Source organism: Natator depressus, chromosome 4, assembly GCF_965152275.1.
Source record: "Natator depressus isolate rNatDep1 chromosome 4, rNatDep2.hap1, whole genome shotgun sequence".
NCBI lineage: Eukaryota > Metazoa > Chordata > Testudines > Cheloniidae > Natator > Natator depressus.
In genome coordinates, this window is record NC_134237.1 from 94,940,349 (window position 1) to 94,960,035 (window position 19,687).

The window sequence follows — 19,687 nt, forward strand, 5'->3', positions numbered from 1 at the left end:
AAAAGGATAAGAGTTATTACTGTAAATAATCCTGAGATTCCACCAGGAATAAAATGGAAGTTTGTATATTTTCATTCCTGAATCTTTTTTTAATCAGAAAAAGGTATTTCCATAATATTTTGGCCTTAAATGGCCTTAAATCCGGGAATACAAAGATTGGAAGTAATATGAACATATGTGTTTGAGTAGCATCTGCAGCTTTATTAGGAATATTACACCTAAGAGCAGGAACTCCAGGAGATGAGGGGTAAAGTATAAAATACTCATCCTGTGATTCATGAGGGCATTTTGTTAGGAATGCTAGACATTATGTGAATCACCAGAGTAACAGAACAGGTTATTTGGTGGTATCCACCAAATAAGAATTTAGATTACTGGGACTGGAGGGCTAGAGGTATCAGTTGGGATCAAGAGCAAAATGTAAAATATGTCTAAAATCCCTGAAAATAAAGTGTGAGCAATGTGCAGGGGATAATTATTTTTTCAGTTATTTTTAATTACGTTCTGATTTACATTAAAAAGTTTGGTTCTTTTTATGTAGAGAATTTTATGCAGTTTCTTCATATTTTTCTGAGAGGGCTTGAAAGAGAGGGAAAAAAGGAATAATACAAGAAGGAAGCATCTATGCTGAGCCAGCAGGGAAATTTTTTCCTCTGTGAAACTAGACTATGAATCATCTGTCATGCTCCTGTAAAAAGGAGCCTGTTTTAGCCTTCTGTATCAATCTTTTCCATGGCAGGACAAGCAGACTCTCCAGACTTGGCTGTGAGGCATGCTTCCAGTTGAGCAGAGGGAACATTTTATTAATACCAGCAGTTTGTGTTGGCAAAGAAGTTGGCTAATGCATGCAATCATAAAAACTTTATTTCACTTTTAGTAGCTGGTTCATTTTTTTTAAACCATCATTAACACCACCTTTTACTCTTGTAAATTAACTAATATAAATAATGTGCCTCCACTGCCCTAATTCACCAATTTTACTAAATTTCTGTTGAAAGAGAGGGGATCTGTCCTTCCCAGAATCTCATTAACGGCCACAAAGATATCATTTTTCCGGTATAAATAAGAATAATTCTTTTTTGAGGGCCTCTCAGCATTCCCATCCTCATGAACCCCTGGGCCTTGAGCTTCCAGAAACTTCAGTAAACTATGTCCTTTAGGGTTGCAGGAACCCCATCATGGTACTGAACTTTTAGTGCCTGGTATTATATAAGGAGATGCAGTTGTTTAAACTTAGCATTTCACTTCAGTGCTAGATTTCTGAAATTGTGCTACAGTCTTTATTCAGTTGACAACTCAGCCCATGTTCCACCTGGGCCGTACTTCTCACCAACCTCCCATGAGTAGGAATACACAGAGGCACTCTAAGAAAGAAAAGATTCACACATCTATTCCACTCAGATGTGCATATGCTCACCACACTGGAGCCAGAGAGTTTTCTGAAGCAGTACCTTTTGCAGCAGCCTATGCACCCTGTATTTCCTTGTGGCCTCTCCCAAAGCTATATGAGGGTGGTGCTGCCCCAGCTCCCCTTAGTTTCTTCTCACTGCCCATGGCCTGAGTCAGAGCTCCCCATGTGATTTACCTCACAGTTTTTCTTCTGTGTAGATAGCTAATTTAATTTTCTCCTTATATGTAAACAGTTAGCACCTGTTAAGTTTTCATTTATATTTTAAAGTGTGTTTTAATACTGTAGTTAGTTTTCAGTGCTAAACATCATTGGTATGCAGCACTCAAGAGGCTTTGAGCACTAGCTGTTGTACGAAGTGTCTTTTCCAAATAGAGACCTGCATGCCTTGCTGTCTTTATACCTCGGTGAAGGGTACATTAAGGAGAGGTCCAATATCTGCCACTTGTTCAGAAAAAGAATGCAGATTTCAGGAGACTTACACCTCAGCCACCACCTCATGAAGCAGGCGATGAGACTTGCTTGGCTCTGGGCCTGACTAGTGATCACCCTGCTTCCTGTGCACAGACTCCAAATGTAGCTGTGGTTGTCTCAGACAGACCCCTGGACTTGGCCTCTTCTCCTTGGAGAAAGAGAGGTCAGTGTTCTACAGGGCCTACCCAGAAAATAACACATAAGACAGACGAAGGTGACTTAAAGTCGAAGAAAACTTCTTCTTTGAAAAAGGACTCAGGACACCATCAGGATTCAGCAGGTACTCCGGATAGAGCTGGACCATCAGCCCATGTCTCCCCAGTACTGCAGTAGGAGGATGTCAGTACAATGCCCTTGACTCTGGTACAGTCTGCAGGATGACCATTTAGTCTAGTACCAGTGGACACCGTTACAGCAGCAACATTTCTGGTACTGACAACTCCACGAACTTATGGATCAGGAAAGGATTTGCTCTGCTTCTTTGTCTCGGACTCTCCTGTGGTTCATGAGTCAATTGCTTTATTGGCACCTCCTTCAGTATGGGAATCTTCAGTCTCCTCCGCTCTGATGCAGAGATTGTTAGTGGTACTGACGCCAGTATCATCTAAGTAGTATAATAATGGCTCAGCTCCTTCTCCAGTACCATCTTTGTTACTGTTGCACACTGTTGGCACCAGTACAGTTTTCAGATGCCATTCAATCTTGGGCACTACATCGGCACTGAATGCTGGTACCAGAACAATAATTGGCTTGGGTAGCAACTCCAGTTTCTACCACCATACTCACTACAAGTTCTTTCCCAGAACCATCTCAGGAGGCTGTGCCATCAATGTCTCGTGAAACCTTTATGATACCAACTACCATACATGCCTTGGTGCTGATGTTAACCTCTTTACAATTGGCGAAAGATCTACCAGGTCGCCTAGTAGCCCCAATAGGTGTTGCACTCCCCAATGCTTACTGATCACTCACAGTCTGGTTCATTCGACTGGTTGTTTGCTGTCCCTCTCTTGACACAGATGGTCTAGCAAATTTTCCAGATTGCCTCCAGAAGGGGAGCATTGGTCCCTAGAGTGGGACTGATCGTACAGCAGGGACAGATCACTGTGGCCCAGTTCTTACTGACTTCCCATGACTTACACTTTCCTTCAATGGCCATTGTGTGTCCGGTGTGTCTCCTATTCCCCAAGGTCATGATCATCACCCCACACTAGGGGAAGGTCATCTGAGCGCATGGTGACAAACCTTCCAGAGCCACCTGTTGGAAATATGGAAAGATACTGTTCCCCCAGAGCAGCCCATGCTGCAGGAGGAACCATTGCCTTAGGAACCAATTTTATTGCAAGACGATTCATCTGAACCTGTGTTCCTCCTTACCCATGACTTAATGGTCCCAGACAGTTGATTTTAAGTCTCATCAGTAGCTTTTGAGAAGAATGGCTGCATCTTTGGGTATACAAGCTAAGCTTGTACAACAAAACACACGCTTTTAGACATTTTCCAGGTTTTTGCCCCTCCCTATTAGTGTGGCTCTTCTAGAACTGGCAAAGACCTTATGGCATATGCCAGCCTTTCTAGCCTCTACAGCTAAGCACATGGATAAATGCTATTTTGTCCCTATGCAAGGCTTTTAGGGTTTTAATTCCCATCCTGCCCCAAGCTGCTTAGTATTGACAGCCACTAAGGAGAGATTGTTCCAAGGGAGATTTAAATAAAGAAAAAGACACCAAGAGGCTTATCTTGTTTGGGAGAAAATAATTATTCCACATTCTCTCTCCAGATGCATGTAGCAAATCAGCAAGCACTGATAGTTAAATAGGACTTTGTAAACTGGGATGCAATTAACTGAAAAGCTACCGGAGAGAAGGCAAGAGAGGAATTTAAGGCTTTCCTGGGTTGGCTAAGACACAAGTCCAATCTGTTGAATTAATAGATTTATAGATTCTAAGGCCAGAAGGAATGTTGTGATGTACCTAATGCTTGATGGCCTCTGCAATAACAATGAGGGGAGCTTCCTGGGTACAGAACTCAGGCATAGCTACAGACATTCAACAAACTATTAACGACTTTCCTTCTGATGGTTGTTACTTGTTTTTGGATAAAAGTGATGAGACCTTACATTCTTTTAAAGACTCTAAGAATGCTCATAAGGGGCTATACTCCAGTCCCCAGAAGGTGCCAATGCATATCTCGACAACTTCAATACTGCCTATAGTATTATAGGCAGCCTTTCTACCAATCAAGGCAACCATATTCTCAAAAAAGAAACACAAAATCGCGAAGTCAGACATGGAAAGCAGCCCATTTGCATTCTCTTTTAATGACAGCAGTAAAGTCATTGGTGATCTTCCTACCACCTTGTCCCCCGACCATTTTGGGGGGTGGATTATCCCATTTCCTCACTTTTTGGGAATCTATAACAATGGACAAATGGGTCCTAATCACTCTGAGACTTGGATATTCTAGAAGCGAGACTATGCCAAGATAATTCTTACAGCTCCAGCATGGTTGAGACAGTGCTGGTTCTCAGATCTTCACAGCCTCTTGATTTAGGCTCCAGGGCCTCGGCCTCCTCTTCCAAACCTACTGTCCCAATAACATGGGCAGTTATTGCATCCAGTCTTGAACAGTTGGTACCATACAGCATGGTTGTTGAGTGGCTAGATCAGGCAGAGAAAGACTTCTCACTGGCAGTTCAGAGGATGTTCTTAACAGCAGAAAACAACCCATTACATCTGCTTATTTAGCTAAGTGGAAGCAATTTTCAATGTGGTCTACTCTCCGTGGTGTACCTTCCTCAGAAACTAGGATTCAGCACATTTTCGAGTACCTGATATATCTCAAATTGTCATGTCTTTTTCTGAATTTTCTGAGAGTCCATTTTGTGGCCATCTCAGCAATTCACTCTCCTCTTAGGGAAGATTTTCTAGATTTTTAAAAGGTGGTATTTGTCTTTCCCCAATGAAGGATTCTTCACCTTAGTATTGTGTTCGCTGCTTTCATGGGCCTTCTGTTTGAGCCAATGGACACCGGTTCCTTGCCTCACCTATGTCAGAAGACATCTTTCCTCATAGTGAGTATGTCAGCCAGAAGAGCAGGTAAACTTCATGCTCCCCTGGCAGGCCCCCATTATAAAGCTCAGCAGAAAACAGTAGGACTCCTGGCTCAGTACAAAAATTGTTCAGCGGGAGGAGGCCAGCAACTGCAACAGCAGTGCAATAAAGAGTAAAACAGTATAGTTGCATAGTTAAAATGTTCATTCCTTGACTTTTTTGTAAAATTAAGATTCCAACATCTGTTAGCTCAACAATGTTGCCCACTTTTAGTATTTATCTATTCCTGTTTTTCTATTTTAATATGTAATTTTATTATATTACTATTTGTTTGTAAAATAAGCACATTAAAATATATAAATAACATGTAAAACATATCTAAAACAGATATAAAATATACAGTGGATCTAAGTTAACACTGCTGTTGGGACTTTCCCTTTTACATTTTCTGAATTTTTAATATTTTAACTATACAGCCTTAATGCTATATTAATGCAGATTTCTGCATTTCATAACAGGTATTTTAGTGATGTTTAGCATATGTATGGGAAATCCAATCCTACTCTAACCTTGCTGAAAAATCCTGTGAATGTGTCTTTGAGGGAGGTAAAAAGAGAATTTCAATGACAGATACTGTATTTAACCTACTTTATTGCCCTATAGCAGAACAAAAAATATTTTAACATAATGTGCATTCAGAATTTCCATGTCAGGGTTTGTTGTTTTTTCTTTTTTTTTTCAAAGGGTGTCTCCTCTTCAGAAATCTGAAGTGGTAGAAATGGTAAAAAAACAGGTTAAAGTAGTAACATTGGCAATTGGTGATGGAGCAAATGATGTTAGTATGATACAGACAGCACATGTTGGCGTTGGTATTAGTGGAAATGAAGGGCTACAGGCAGCTAATTCTTCAGATTACTCCATAGCACAGGTAAATCATTATGCTGTAAAACATATTAAAACAGAATACTTTTATATCATGTAACACTGATCAATGTACATGTTTTTAAAGATATTTTTCATTCTTTGCAGTTCAGATATCTGACGAACTTGTTGTTGGTTCATGGTGCTTGGAACTACAGCAGAATAGCTAAATGCATCTTGTACTGTTTCTACAAGAATATAGTCCTTTATATTATTGAGGTAATGGTACAGTATATCAAATATTAGCCTTTCAAATGCTTTATTTTTAAAGTATTTCTTAAGTGTTCAAAGATATTGCATGATTTTCTAAGGGAGTTTAAAAAGAATTTCAAAATTATCACTCAAAGTAAAGATAATTAATAATGAATGGATTACTTTGTTTTAAATTGGATTTCATTTGATTTTGTTATGAAAAAATATATTCTCAGTGCAAATCTTTTTCATTTACTTTTGGGTATTAATATTGCATTGTTCCTATTAAAATGATCTCTGTATAGCAAATTATTATTTCCCTTTCTGCTCCAAATCAGGCATAGTGAATATCTGCGGGCTAGTGTCCTGTACCCCAAGAGACTACCTATCTACCAAGCTGTTGACTTTTCTGGGGTCTGTCTCTCTGTGGGGTTATGTTTACACTTTGAACTGGAGGTGTAAGTTCCAATTTGAGATATATCCACACTTGCTGTGATCAAGCTAGTGCACTAAAAATAGAGTGTAGCTGTGGTCGCAGAGACATTTGCCACGTCAAGTACATACCCATCCAAGATACTACAGATGTACTTGGGGTGGCTAGCCCTTCCCACCACCACTACTTGTGCATGCAGCATTTCTATTTTTAGCATGCTAGTTCACTCAGATCTAGCGTGGATATGTCTCCTCGAGCTGGAAATTACACCCCCAGCTTGAATTGTAGACATATCCTATCTCTCTCTCTCTCTCTCTCTCTCTCTCGTTTTTCATGGAAAAATTCCAAAAGCTCTTGGTTTCATCCCGATGGAGGACGGGAGAATTTCAAAAGTCTCAACAAATTTTGCAGGATTGGAAAAATGTTTCCCACTGAGCTCTAATGATACTATATACACACATTGTTAGGCATATTTGCACTTTCATGTGCAACTTTAATTTTGGCATTTCATGACTCTACAGTGCTTAGCTTTGCAATCCAAGCATTGTTTTAACGTAATTCTTGTATGAATTATTGTAGAGAGAATTTTTTATTAGAATTTCTATCTCTCCCTCTCCTCCTTTTTCCACAACCTTCCTTTGTTTTTCATTATTTCTCTTTCTGCACCTTTCATCACATTTTTCTCTTAAATGAAAGAGAAACCCAGTGATGTTTACATTTAATTCAGACTTCTGAATAAATTTGTTAGTCTCTAAGGCGCCACAAATCCTCCTTTTCTTTTTGAGGATACAGACTAACACGGCTGCTACTCTGAAACCTGAATTCACAATGTTTGTGTGGGTCAAAATTAGGAAAAACAAGTTTGTCCATTCCAAAGCATGGCTAGTTTGTTTGGGGTTTTGGGGGCTTGTTTTTTTTTTTACATACATAAGATACAAATGTATACTATTTTAATAAAATGTTGAGTGGGATTACATTTTTAAATAAAAATCCTTATTTAGTAAGAACTGCAGATGGTCATCACTTGCAAAAATCAGACCACTTAAATTAGATGCCTAACATTTGACCCTCTGTGTTTGAATATTTGCCTTAATTTCTGCTTTTTTAAAAAAAAAGCAAAAACTTTATCTTTTTGTTCTGGCTTGTCACAAATAGTGCAGCTGTTGGGGAGTTTTAACTTTATAATTTTACTTTATAAAATTTCCTTAAACTTAATTGGATGTGTATTCTATTTAGAAGAAAATATAACAAAAAGAACAGAGTGAAAAATTCAGGAGTTTGAAAAAAGGTCCAAAAGAAAAATTATAATGAAAAAATTAAATACAGTCTTATCTACAATTTTCCATTCATAAAATATGTTTAAAATGTTACAGTTGCAAAGTGAAGCACTCAAGATTCTTTGGGACTTGCGGTTGCTCATCATCAAAATCAGAACATACATTTAGGTGTCTAACTTTTAAGCATAAAAATTTGAAAATTTTAACCTAATTGGTACATTAATTCTATGTATAGAGCCCTGCAAATCTGCTGATATCCGCTTTATATCAGCGGATAGGGATATCTGCAGACCATGTTTGTGGATGGATGCAGATCCAAGTTTTCTATCTAGAGCCCTGCAAATCTGTGGATATCCATTTGATATCCACGGACTGTGTTTGCGGATCAAATGGGCGGATACAAATTTTGTTTCCACGCAGGGCTCTATCTATGTATCTTATTACTTACTCCAGAGAAAATTAGTTACTGATTTGTACTAGAAATGTACAGTTCTCAAGTCTTAATTTGAAAATGCATTGTTAATACCTGTTAATGTTAAACAAAATATATATATTTTGTTTAACATTTAGAACAAACTGAAATACACTATATATTTATTTTTAGTTATAATAACATGTAATTTTTAAAAATACATAATGAAACTGTATGTGAGACAAGATCTTTAGATTAATTCCTATATTCCCAACTTTTGCCAGGTAAAACATCTTTTGCAGATGTTAATGACTAATGTCAATACTGTGAATTAATAGACAGAAAAATACATCACTGAATGTCTCTAGCAAGGAGAACTGCCAGGCTTGAATCTCTCTTTTCAGTTTTTTGTACTGATCAGGCATGGGAGCAAAAAGCTCAATGACTTCTTGTAAGCTGCTGTTTAATATGGAGAAATACTACATCAGGAAAATGTGAAGCATTTGCTGCCATACCTCTTGGAACTTAAAAAATAATACTATGACAGGCAGGTCTGAAAGTTGCTTTAAAATGAGTTTTTATTGGTTGCTGTGGGTTTTACAGATAACCTAGTAAAATCTGCCTTTGTATTTGTTACTATTCAGTAATACAGATTGTTATAGAACAGTAATTTTAACTTAATCTAAATATGAAGTTTCATAGTAGGCATTTGTGCGGTGATATAAAATAATGTCTCACAATGGCCTTGATTTAGCAAACTACTTAAATATGTGCTGAACATGAATAGTATTACTCATGTGCTTAAAGTTTAGCATATGCTTAAATGCCTTACTGACTCAGAGTTTAAAGCAACACCCCCATCCATCAGTTAGGGTTTATTAGCACTTAAACCCTATTTATAGGAATCCATAAGTGGTCTGTAATAACTTACTCCAGTTTAGGGCCCTGATTCTGCAGGTACTTCAGCATGTGCCTACCCTTAAGCATGAGTACCCCCATTAACGTTAGTGGTTCTACTAATGTGATTGAAGTTAGGCATATATTTACGCAGCTTGCTGAGTAAGAGTTTAAGGCTTTGAGACTATATTCAGTCCACTAGCATGGATCCCTAGACCAGTACAGAGTCCCAGACTTCTTATAAGCATTGTGGGTCCATGTTAGCAGTTCTTAATGCAGAATTGGGGCCTATCACCTGATTGAGAACTCAGCTCAGATTTTTTTCTAAGCTGTACCACAATTTTATGTTTCTAGATTCAAAACATGGGGTAAATCCTGTTCCCATTTAAGTCAATGGCAAAACTCCCTTTGACTTTACTGCGGCCAGGATTTTGCCCCAGTTTTTTAAGACATTGCATGTTGGCTAATAATGTAGAGCACCTGTTATGATGTTTATTAACAGCTTTAAAATAATGACTTTATAAAAGATGTATATGGAAGCTTTTTCTTTTAAATTGAGACAAAAGAAATTCAAAACAAAAAATGAGTTAAAGATTCTAAGGTTCTGGCTTAAATTGAAGAAAGATAGGAAATTAAATTTCATGTGGAAGCCCGATCTTAATTTCCCAGTTTACACCTATGGGTTGCAGTTGATACAATTTTCTATAAGAGCTTCAATTATATTACATACATTATAAGTTGCAATAGAACCCAACCTGTTCTTTTTCTGCACTGCAACTATTCACACACCTTTTAACTGCGATCTTTCACAAACTACCAATAATTCACAAATCTACCTCTCCACTCCTGACTTGTCTTCCATCCAGTCCGCTGTCTTAGCTCTCTGACATTTTCTCCTGCACTTATGCCCATCAATTTATACTGAACATCATTATAACTGACTCATTATTTTCATTCCAAATCCCTCTCCACTTCCACCTTTTCTTAATCAGTTTAACATACCATCCTTCCTTTCACTCAGGCCCGTAACCTGGAGCTTACCTTTGACTCCTGATTCCCTTGCCTCACACATCTAGACAATCAGGGCCGTCTTTAGGATTTATGGGGCCCTACGCAGTATTATTAAACTGGTGCCCCTATGCCCGACGGCAGCCCAAGCTCGCAGCCCGGTGGGGGGTGGGGAGGGATGAGACAGCAAAGGATAACGAGATGCCCGGCCCACCTCACGGTGGTGGAGAGTCACAGTTCCCCTCAGAGATTCCCCCTCCTCCCCCCCCCCGTACCCTCTCCGACATGCAGAATGGACATGCAGAAGGTACCTAATTAAAAGCACTAAATTTGGGAATAAAAAATGTCAGTCTCAGGTTTTTTGATGTGCCCTGAAGTTTGCCAGACATTTGTTTGCAAAAACTTTGTAGTAAGGGTGAGTCAGCTGTCTTGCTGAACACAACATTAAATATTATGGAATACATGATGCAGGTCTTCTCTGTGTTACATTTTCTTAATCAGTATTTCTAAGCTGATTTTATATTTTAAATCTACTCTTAAGCCTTCATAAAGTAATCATTCCAGATTACTAAATATTTAACTCACTGAAACAAAGACATTATTTTAGATTAATCAGTCACAGCGGTTTAGTGTGTTCATAACAATGTTCATTGCTTTTAGAAAAAGGGAACACTAATTTACTTTGTGTGATCTCGATAACAATAGACATGTTTATGAAATTTCACCAACTTTAAAAAATATGTTTCCAAAGATTTTAGGCATAACAAAGGATTTTTTTATCTTACTAAGGCACTGATTTTGCTGGAGGGTTCCTTTAAAACTAGTTCATCGGATAGTCAGAAGTAAAGAAAGAGAAACTCTTTGTCCAGCTATCTGGAAGGAAAGGGGTGTTGTCCATTTAAGGGCTCTCTTCAATGTGGGGGTGGAGGGAGAGGGGGTGAAGGGAGAAAGGGATGGACAGAAAGGACAGGAAGACTTTGGAAGCAAGTTTTTCTTACTATAGTAATTAAAATGTGTATTTTAGATAAGTGGTCTTTTGAAGGATTTATTTAAAAAACGATATGTCTGAAGATCCAAGCATTTAAGGCTAAAGATGATTGTGCATCTAAAATCTATGTAAGGATTTTTTAGAGATGAGATTTTATAATCTTCACCAACTAATGAAATATTTTAAAGCAAATTTTAAACTAAGGCCCTGTAGACTGACATGTTCTGAGTAAATATTACAGTAATGCACAACTGTTTTTGTCAGTAAATTCAGAAACTGACAGTATATACCTGGGGTTTGGCAAATGCCTGTTAAATGGCTCTTTAACAGTTTCAATATTGTGCTAATAGGTGAGGCAGGCTGGAGGCTTTTTCACTTTTAACTACTAGATCCCCTCCGAAGGAGGACTCACCAGGTCTGCCACTGGGTCAGTGAGCATTCCGCTCACAACACACTGACCGTGTCTCCAGTGGCACCGCTGGAGTCTGGTTGCCCTGGGCTGCTTCCTATACTTCTCCCTCGGGTATACCTGCATTCAAGGGTTGTCCTCCATCTCCCAGGGATACACTGTGAGCGGCAGTCCCAGCACCTCCTCTGCGTCCTGTGTGTTGGACAGTCTCCTCAGGACAGCCGAAGTCTTCCATGAGTTCCGGCTCCAGCAGCGGGCTGGAAGCGTCTGCCTCCCGCAGTGGCTCCTGCTCAACTGAGCTGCAGGGCCCGTCTCTTATACTTCCAGTTTCTGTCCCACACTTCTGGTGCAGCAGCCTAGGCCTTCTGGGTTCTGCCCACCAGGGGCGTCTGGCTCTCCCTCACTGTCAGTCTCTGAGGGAGGCCATGCCCTTTTGCTACACTAACATTTCCTATCATTTTTCAGTATTTGATTTTGCAACCTTAACATAATTCTGTGTAAAAATAAAAGGAGTACTTGTGGCACCTTAGAGACTAAGAAATTTATTTGAGCATAAGCTTTCATGAGCTACAGCTTATGCTCAAATAAATTTGTTAGTCTCTAAGGTGCCACACGTACTCCTTTTCTTTTTGCAAATACAGACTAACACGGCTGCTACTCTAAAACCTGTCATAATTCTGTGTGTGACACTACAGGGGGAGCTGGTAGCTACCTAATAGTTTGGATTCCTAATGCCTAATTACAACTTTTTTGGAATGAAACTCCTTCATTGTATGCAGTAGGCCTTTGAAGGGGAAATCCTTGAGGCCAAAGAACTACTTTTCCTTGTCTTATGAAATTCCATTCAGGTTTAGGTGAGAACTTTTGAAAATAACTGTTTTCCTGTGCACTGACTGAGACAGGGATCCCCCGGGGGAAGAAGTAGCATATAATCATGTAGTTAAAGACTATCTCAGAACACAAATGCACAAGGGAGTAGAATTAAGGTTGTCATGGCATCCTAAATTCTGGCATTTCCTGGCTTTCAGACGCTTGGTTTTGCAATCCAAATACCATTCCTTTAATATATGTTTTTTGTATATATTTATATTAAACTGCAACAATGACTGCATAGCACATTAAGCTGGCGGGAGTGGGCGGGTACCATCGACTGGTTTGCTGGATGAAGGTGTGCACCTCTTTAAGGGGTAGAGAGACATGGAGTGATTTTGCAACAGCTGCAGAGCAGGTCAGCGTGGGGATGTTGACTCATCCCCCCAGATGACCAGAACTGTGCATTTGGGACAGGAGAAGCTCTCTTTCACATGGACCAGGTGGAGCAGCACCCACCCTTTCACATGTGGAAGTGGTGAAATATCAAGTTTGGTCAGGATCTGCTGTGTGCACTGCACTAGTTGCTCCTTTCTCGGGGAGCTGGGAAAGAATTTTTTTCTCGCTGCCAGATTGCCCTAGGCGAATTAGGGGTTTTTTCGCCTTCCCCACGGCAGGTTTGGAAGTGGGAGAGTTTGCTTGGGGGCGACCGTAGAACAGGAGTTAGGCTATGATGTCACAACGCATTATGTTGATGTAGGGTGGATGTCCAGTGCAGGTACTCCATAGGGAAGGGATACAGTGATCCGCTAAATGGATTGATAAAGGATTTAAAGCAGGGGTGGGCAAACTTTTTGGCCTGAGGGTCACATCGGGGTTGCACAACTGTATGGAGGGCCGGGTAGGGAAGGTTGTGCCTCCCCAAACAGCCTGCCCCCCCCATCTTCCCCCTCCCACTTCCCACCCCCTGACTGCCCCCCTCAGAACCACCAACCCATCCAACCCCCCCCGCTCCTCGTCCCCTAACTGCCCCCCAGACCCCACCCCCTGTCTAACCACCCTGCTCCCTGTCCCCTGACTGCTCCCCGGGACCTTCTGCCCCTAACCAACCCCCCGGGACCCTACCCTTCTCCCTGTCCCCTAACTGCCCCGACACCTGTCCACACCCCTGCCCCCTGACAGAACCTCCCGGGACTCCCACGCCTATCCAACTCCTCCTGCTCCCTGTCCCCTGACCGACCGACCCCCAGAACCTCCACCCCATCCAACCGCCCCCTGTCCCCTGACTGCCTCCCGGATCCCTGCCCCTTATCCAACCCACCCCACTCCTCTCCCCTTTACCATGCCACTCAGAGCAGCAGGAGCTCACAGCCCAGCCAGAGCCAGCCACGCTGGCCAGTAGGAGCGGCGGGCCAGAGCGTTGGCAGCTCAGCAAGGTGAGGCTGCAGGGGAGGGGGGACAGAAGGGGAGGGACCTGGGGCTAGCCTCCCCAGCCGGGAGCTCAAGGGCCGGGCAGGATGGTCCCGTGGGCTGGATGTGGCCCACGAGCTGTAGTTTGCCCACCTCTGATTTAAAGAAAATATTCATTAAAGGAGTGGAAATGGGGGTTTGGGGCTTCTATGACTGGAACATCAGAAAGCCAACCCCCCCCCCTTCCTTTATACCCACCTTAACCCTCATTTGGTGGGGGGAGGGAATGGTAAGGTCTCAGCAACGGGTGGGCTGGGAACCAGAATGCGAAAGGGGGAGGGCTGACGCAAGCCCCCCAGTTATATATTAAAATGATCATGGAATTGTCTGCACTGTACACATGTATCTGCTAGGTACTTCCACATAGTTCCAGCAATGTCAGACAACAGAAAGAGAGCCTCATGTATTAATGCAGTAAAGTGCAGTGGCTTTGAAGCCTTCATTACTGAAAAACAATTTGATTTTATAAATTCACAAAAATATATTCACATAGTCCATACTTGAAAAATCAAAAGTCAAAATATGCTACATAACAGACATTATTAAAATCTGGCTTGTCAGCTATCATACACTGTTGTTCAGGATATGGGTTGGTCTGTTTGCTTGTTTTCAAGCAATAAGTTGAAACATTAACCATATAAATAGCAGACTGAGTTTAAGGACATTAATTAATAAAATTAACAAAAGCAAGGAATTTCAGCATTAAAACTGTCCATAATTTATCCTATGGTATGATTTTTGGGTCCCATATTGTTTCAATAACTGGCCACAACAAGTAAATGTGTTAAAGATAGTTTTAGTTTGAATTTCTTTGCTGAATGGTTCACAATTTTGAGATTAATTAAATTTAATTTTTGTATGCTAATAGTTGCTACTTTGTTTTCTTTTCCATCTCATGAATCAGATATTTGTTTTTATGTGTTCAAGCATTCCCTCCTCTCATGATAAAAGAAGACCTGTTTGTTCACAGGAACTGGTCATCTGGAGGCCAGCCTGGGTATATATTGATAAATGGTAAATTTGTAGCAATTCATGCTTCCATAATGAGGTTAAATGAAACATGAACTGTGACAAAGTCTATGCCACACTGCTTCTAAAATTCACTTGACCAACATGTCAAGCTTTTTTATTAATCTCACTGCTGATTCGCTATCTGTACTGATTCAGAAAGTTGGGTTTTGTTTTGTTTCCTCATTAAATTTAATGTTTAATAATGTTTTATATTTAAAATAGTAGAAATGTTAATATTATAAGCTGCCGAACATTTATTAGGTTATTTTTCTGATCTTTTCATAAAATAGCCTTAAATTGTGAATAGAAATATTATTTAAATGACACTTAATTTTTACTGTTAATTTATATTTTAAATTGTATGTGATATAATGAATAAAAACATAAGCCCCAAATTCCATCAGCTCCTGATTCTTCATTACCTTACTTACGTTGGCCAGTACCTTATTCAGTGAGTACTCCAGTACTGAGTAAAGTACCAGCTAAATTAAGAATGGCAGAATTATACCCTAAAGAATCTAACTTCATGTGAATCCATGTGCAGTAAGAGATAATACTAATGTGAGAACAGTTTTTTCTAAAATACTCCTCTCCCGTACTCTAAAGTACTTTCAAGTAAGGTTCAATTCTTGATTTTTCTGCTGTAAAGCCTGGTTGTACAATGAGTGCCATGCGGGAAAAAAGGTCTACCCATGCAGTTTGTAGTGCAAAATCAGGGCTTAAATACAAAATTATAGGGCAAAATTATTTGAACTAAAATATTTCACTGTGTTATATTCTTTACTATTATTCTTAAGAAAGTTACATTTTAGCTGTAGATATAAACAGTTACATGAATAAGTCTCATATTATGTGAGGCAATCAGTGTTTCTGAAACTGGCTTTCTTTTAGAAACAGGTTCAGATTTAGTCAAAGAAACAGAATTGCTAACATATGTGACTAGTCATTACCTGACATACTGCTCTGAACAAAATATCAATTGAGATTTATCAGTAAATTTCAGGGTTGAAAAATGTTAAAATATTCAGACCTATTTAGCGAATGTCCTAAAAACATCTCTTTAATAAAGCAGAGCTAAAATGTATTTTAAAACTCTTTGTAGAACATATAAGTCACATATCTCTCTTCCTTTTCAGATCTGGTTTGCTTTTGTTAATGGCTTTTCTGGACAAATTCTTTTTGAAAGATGGTGTATAGGTCTTTACAATGTGGTAAGGTTTTGGGTTTTTAATGCATTTAATTCCTATTTTGTTCAACAATTTTTATTAAAGTCTCTTGATTCTTTATGAAGTTTTTAGTTCTCAAGCTCCATGATACATTTTTTGATTTATATGTTAGATGTTTACAGCTATGCCACCACTGACTCTTGGAATATTTGAGAGATCCTGCCGAAAGGAAAATATGCTGAAATATCCAGAATTATACAAGACTTCTCAAAATGCCCTGGACTTTAACACAAAGGTAGAAGACAATTGCATTAAAATTAGAACAAACTTAAACGTAATGCACGGTGGTTATCCATTTTATTCCTGTGCCATATATTCTCAAAAAGTTAAAAATGGAGGGTTGTTTTTTAATATTCCCATCAGTCTTCAGTGACTGGAAATCATTGTCTATGAAAAGCACAAATCTTATTTATCCAGTTTTTTATATACTGGCAAACATTATTTTTAAAAACGGTTTGTTTTTTGTCTGCTGATAATAAAGCTGTCTCCTTCAGGCAGAAGTGATTTGTCCTTTCGGTCCTCAAATCTTATGTACTTGAACTGTTGTGTGGAAATGGATTACTGACCCATGTGGAGATGTAGAGCAAAGGACAATAAGAGCTGTCATTAAATTGGTAGGCGGAGGAGCCTTATACCATTCTTCATTAATTTTGAGCTGTGAAAAAACATACTAGTCCTGTTTTAACAAGGAATTTAAATTGTGTGTTTGGAGTTAGGTTCAAAGAGATCTATGATAATACTGGTGGAAAATGCATAGTGTCTATATTGCAAAGACTAGTTTTTTTAAAATTGGCAAAATTGAAACTGAAAGTTGGGCTTGGTTTTAGAATAAATACAGTTTCTTGCAGATTTACACAAATGGAAAAATAATGTAAATAAAAGAAAGGCAAACTGAAATACATCTTTGAAACTGTAATTTTATGAATATAATGAAATTTTTAATTACAAAGTAAGTAAATAATAAGTTTGTATTTTATATGCCACAGAATAACATGAATCTGAAAACTCTCTTTAACACATATACATTGATGTGCAGCACCTTTCAGTTGTTATGCTGATTTGATATATATATATATATACACACACACACACACACATGTTTAGGAAATCTCAGATAGTTTAAGTATACATTGTGCTAACCATTATTAAAGATAGAGACATCTAAGTTCTCAATTTATGATTAGCAATGTCTCCATATATTTGGTAATATATACTGTATGATATAATGTAACATGGTCAGATCCCCAACTGATGTAAATTGGCATAGTTCTGTTTAAAGTCAATGGATTTATACCTATTTAAACCAGTTGAGGAATTGGTCCACTATATATAATGTAACATTAAGTTCTAAGCCATCTTTGTTAGGACTAGTATGTGAGAATTTTCTCCTCTTACTCCTATTTTTTTTCCCCCGACCAAAACTGAAAGTGGTTGGTAGGAAATATTTTTAGGCAATCCATTGTGTCATTGTAACTCTTTTAAAAATATATATAAGAATTGCGTTTTGGTCACATGATCCATTAGTATGGTTGTGTTATCACCTTAATATGATACTAGTGAGACTAATACTGATAGAATTCTAAAACATTCATGTATGTATATAGGAATTATATTAATTGATGTTATTACTCTCTTTCTACATACTGTAGTGGTCAGGACATATTTTTAGTATTAGTAAATCATTTCCCAGTAGTTCATATTATTTGAGACTTATAAATAAAGTGGACAAAACCAAAAAGAATCCTGGTAAAAGCTGTGAAAAATCACATGGCATGCTAAGTAATGCCTCTTGAATTTTCAGTTAATTAATCCAGAAAGACCCTTAAATTAGGTCAGTTATGTCCATATGTGATGCGTTTCACAGAAAAAAATGAAAATTTATAATTTTATTCCTTATTTAATCCTTCAGTGTTCAGGGTTGTCCAGGACTTAAACACACAGCTCTCGTGGAAATTGTGTGGCTATATCCCTTGCAATTTTTTGCAATGTTATTGAGGAAATGTCTACAAAATTCTTAACTATAAGCAGAACAGTTGGTGTGAGTTCTGAGTGTAGAAGAATTGGAATCATTGTTGCACTGAATGATGATGCGTAGGTTTATTATGGTAAAAAGGGTCAGGGGTTATGGGGTCATGACAGAGGTTAAAGGATTAGCATGTGACAATAAGTATTGGTCAGGAAAATGGAAAAGTAGAACTAATTTTTCTTGCACCCACCTGTGCTTTCTGTCAAATAAAAAATTGTGGTAATGACATGGCAAGAAGGAGAGACAAAGGTTAATGAGTAACACAAGTTCAAATGTGCAAAGTATTGGAGCATAAATTGGATCATACAACCCAAAGTAGGTGGGTAAGCTAACAAAGGACTTTGAGTCATAGTGGAAAATTTTGTGAGGCAGGCAACTTCATTTCTCTTGTTTGAACAACTTAAAACTATTAATACATGTCAGTTTTGTACAATAAATGTTATGTTTGTAAAAAGCATTTCCAATGATAAAACACAATTGTTGTCCTGAACAAGAGTTCAAAATCCATTTTTCTTGATAGCTTAGTCAATTCTTTCATGCCTATCTACAATATGCTATAGAAAGCACCAATAGTATATTTATGCTTATATAAATATACAGCACAGTTCCTATGAACAGTATTTGTCTTTCACAAATGATAATAAATTCGGTAGTAAAATTAGAGTAATTTAGCACAAATGTAACAGTTTTCAAGTTTAATAACTTGTCTCTGTCAAATAAGAAAGCAGTATGGAAAATTTATTATGAATTATACAGTAAGAAGAAATCCAAGAATGATGCTTTTTAATTTCAATTTGTATTTTATTTTGTCTCTGAAATATGTAAACTAGTTTGTATAAAAATTTGAGTTTAACGGTCCTTTTATCTAAATTGTGTATCATGTGAGAAAGGTAAAATGAAACCCAAATGCTAAAGTAATTTTTAGAGTATTATCTAAGAAATGTAATGTTTGTAGTTGTCTGTTTTGTTGCGTATTTTTCAGCATAATCAAAATACTGTTTTGTATCTATTTTAAAATTTTACTGATAATTGTGAAATTTTAAAGTGACAGTAAGCACCTTTTTTGAAACATAAAAATAAACATATGACCCATGAAGGGCTAAGAGGCAGAAAGTGCCTGTCATTTATATCAGTTCACAGTGGTGGCCTGACAAAAACACTTTTTGTGACTCTAACTCAAAGATAAAAAAAAGGTCATGGTTCACAGAGCTAGTTTACCGCAAATGGTTCTCATGGATTTTTGTTTTCCCTTAGGTTTTCTGGGTTCATTGTTTAAATGGCCTCTTCCACTCAGTTATTCTGTTTTGGTTTCCACTAAAAGCCTTCCAGTATGGTAAGTAAGTAAAACAAATACAAACTCTGAAAAGTACTGTATTACTTTACTTGAAAAATAATAATTTCCAAGATTACACTAATAAATACCAACAACGTTACATTATTCCATTTTTATGTACTATTTCTAAAACTAAACCAACATATGCAATCTAAAGCTTTTTATTCAAATTGTGGCAAAGAAAGAATACCTTTTTCATAATTTAGTACATTCTATGCACAAGTATGGGAGATAAAATTGGTTTTAAAATAAATTCAGTTCACATTTTTTGTACATCCATATGACTCGATACTTACTTGATTTGCTACAGTTTATGTAATAGTAGTATCATGTATTTGT

The 19,687-nt window shown here is 38.1% G+C and overlaps 1 protein-coding gene across 3 annotated transcripts in view; it reads left to right on the top strand.

The window, feature by feature from the left end:
* The window catches only part of ATP8A1 (ATPase phospholipid transporting 8A1), a 250,687-nt gene that overhangs the window by 168,028 nt on the left and 62,972 nt on the right, over positions 1-19,687 (top strand). For all 3 annotated transcript variants that reach the window (XM_074951493.1, XM_074951492.1, XM_074951494.1), the window contains 5 exons: positions 5,680-5,863; positions 5,965-6,075; positions 15,900-15,974; positions 16,102-16,224; positions 19,270-19,348. In XM_074951493.1, coding sequence (XP_074807594.1) covers positions 5,680-5,863; positions 5,965-6,075; positions 15,900-15,974; positions 16,102-16,224; positions 19,270-19,348 — 572 coding nt within the window. The remainder of the gene's footprint in view (positions 1-5,679; positions 5,864-5,964; positions 6,076-15,899; positions 15,975-16,101; positions 16,225-19,269; positions 19,349-19,687) is intronic.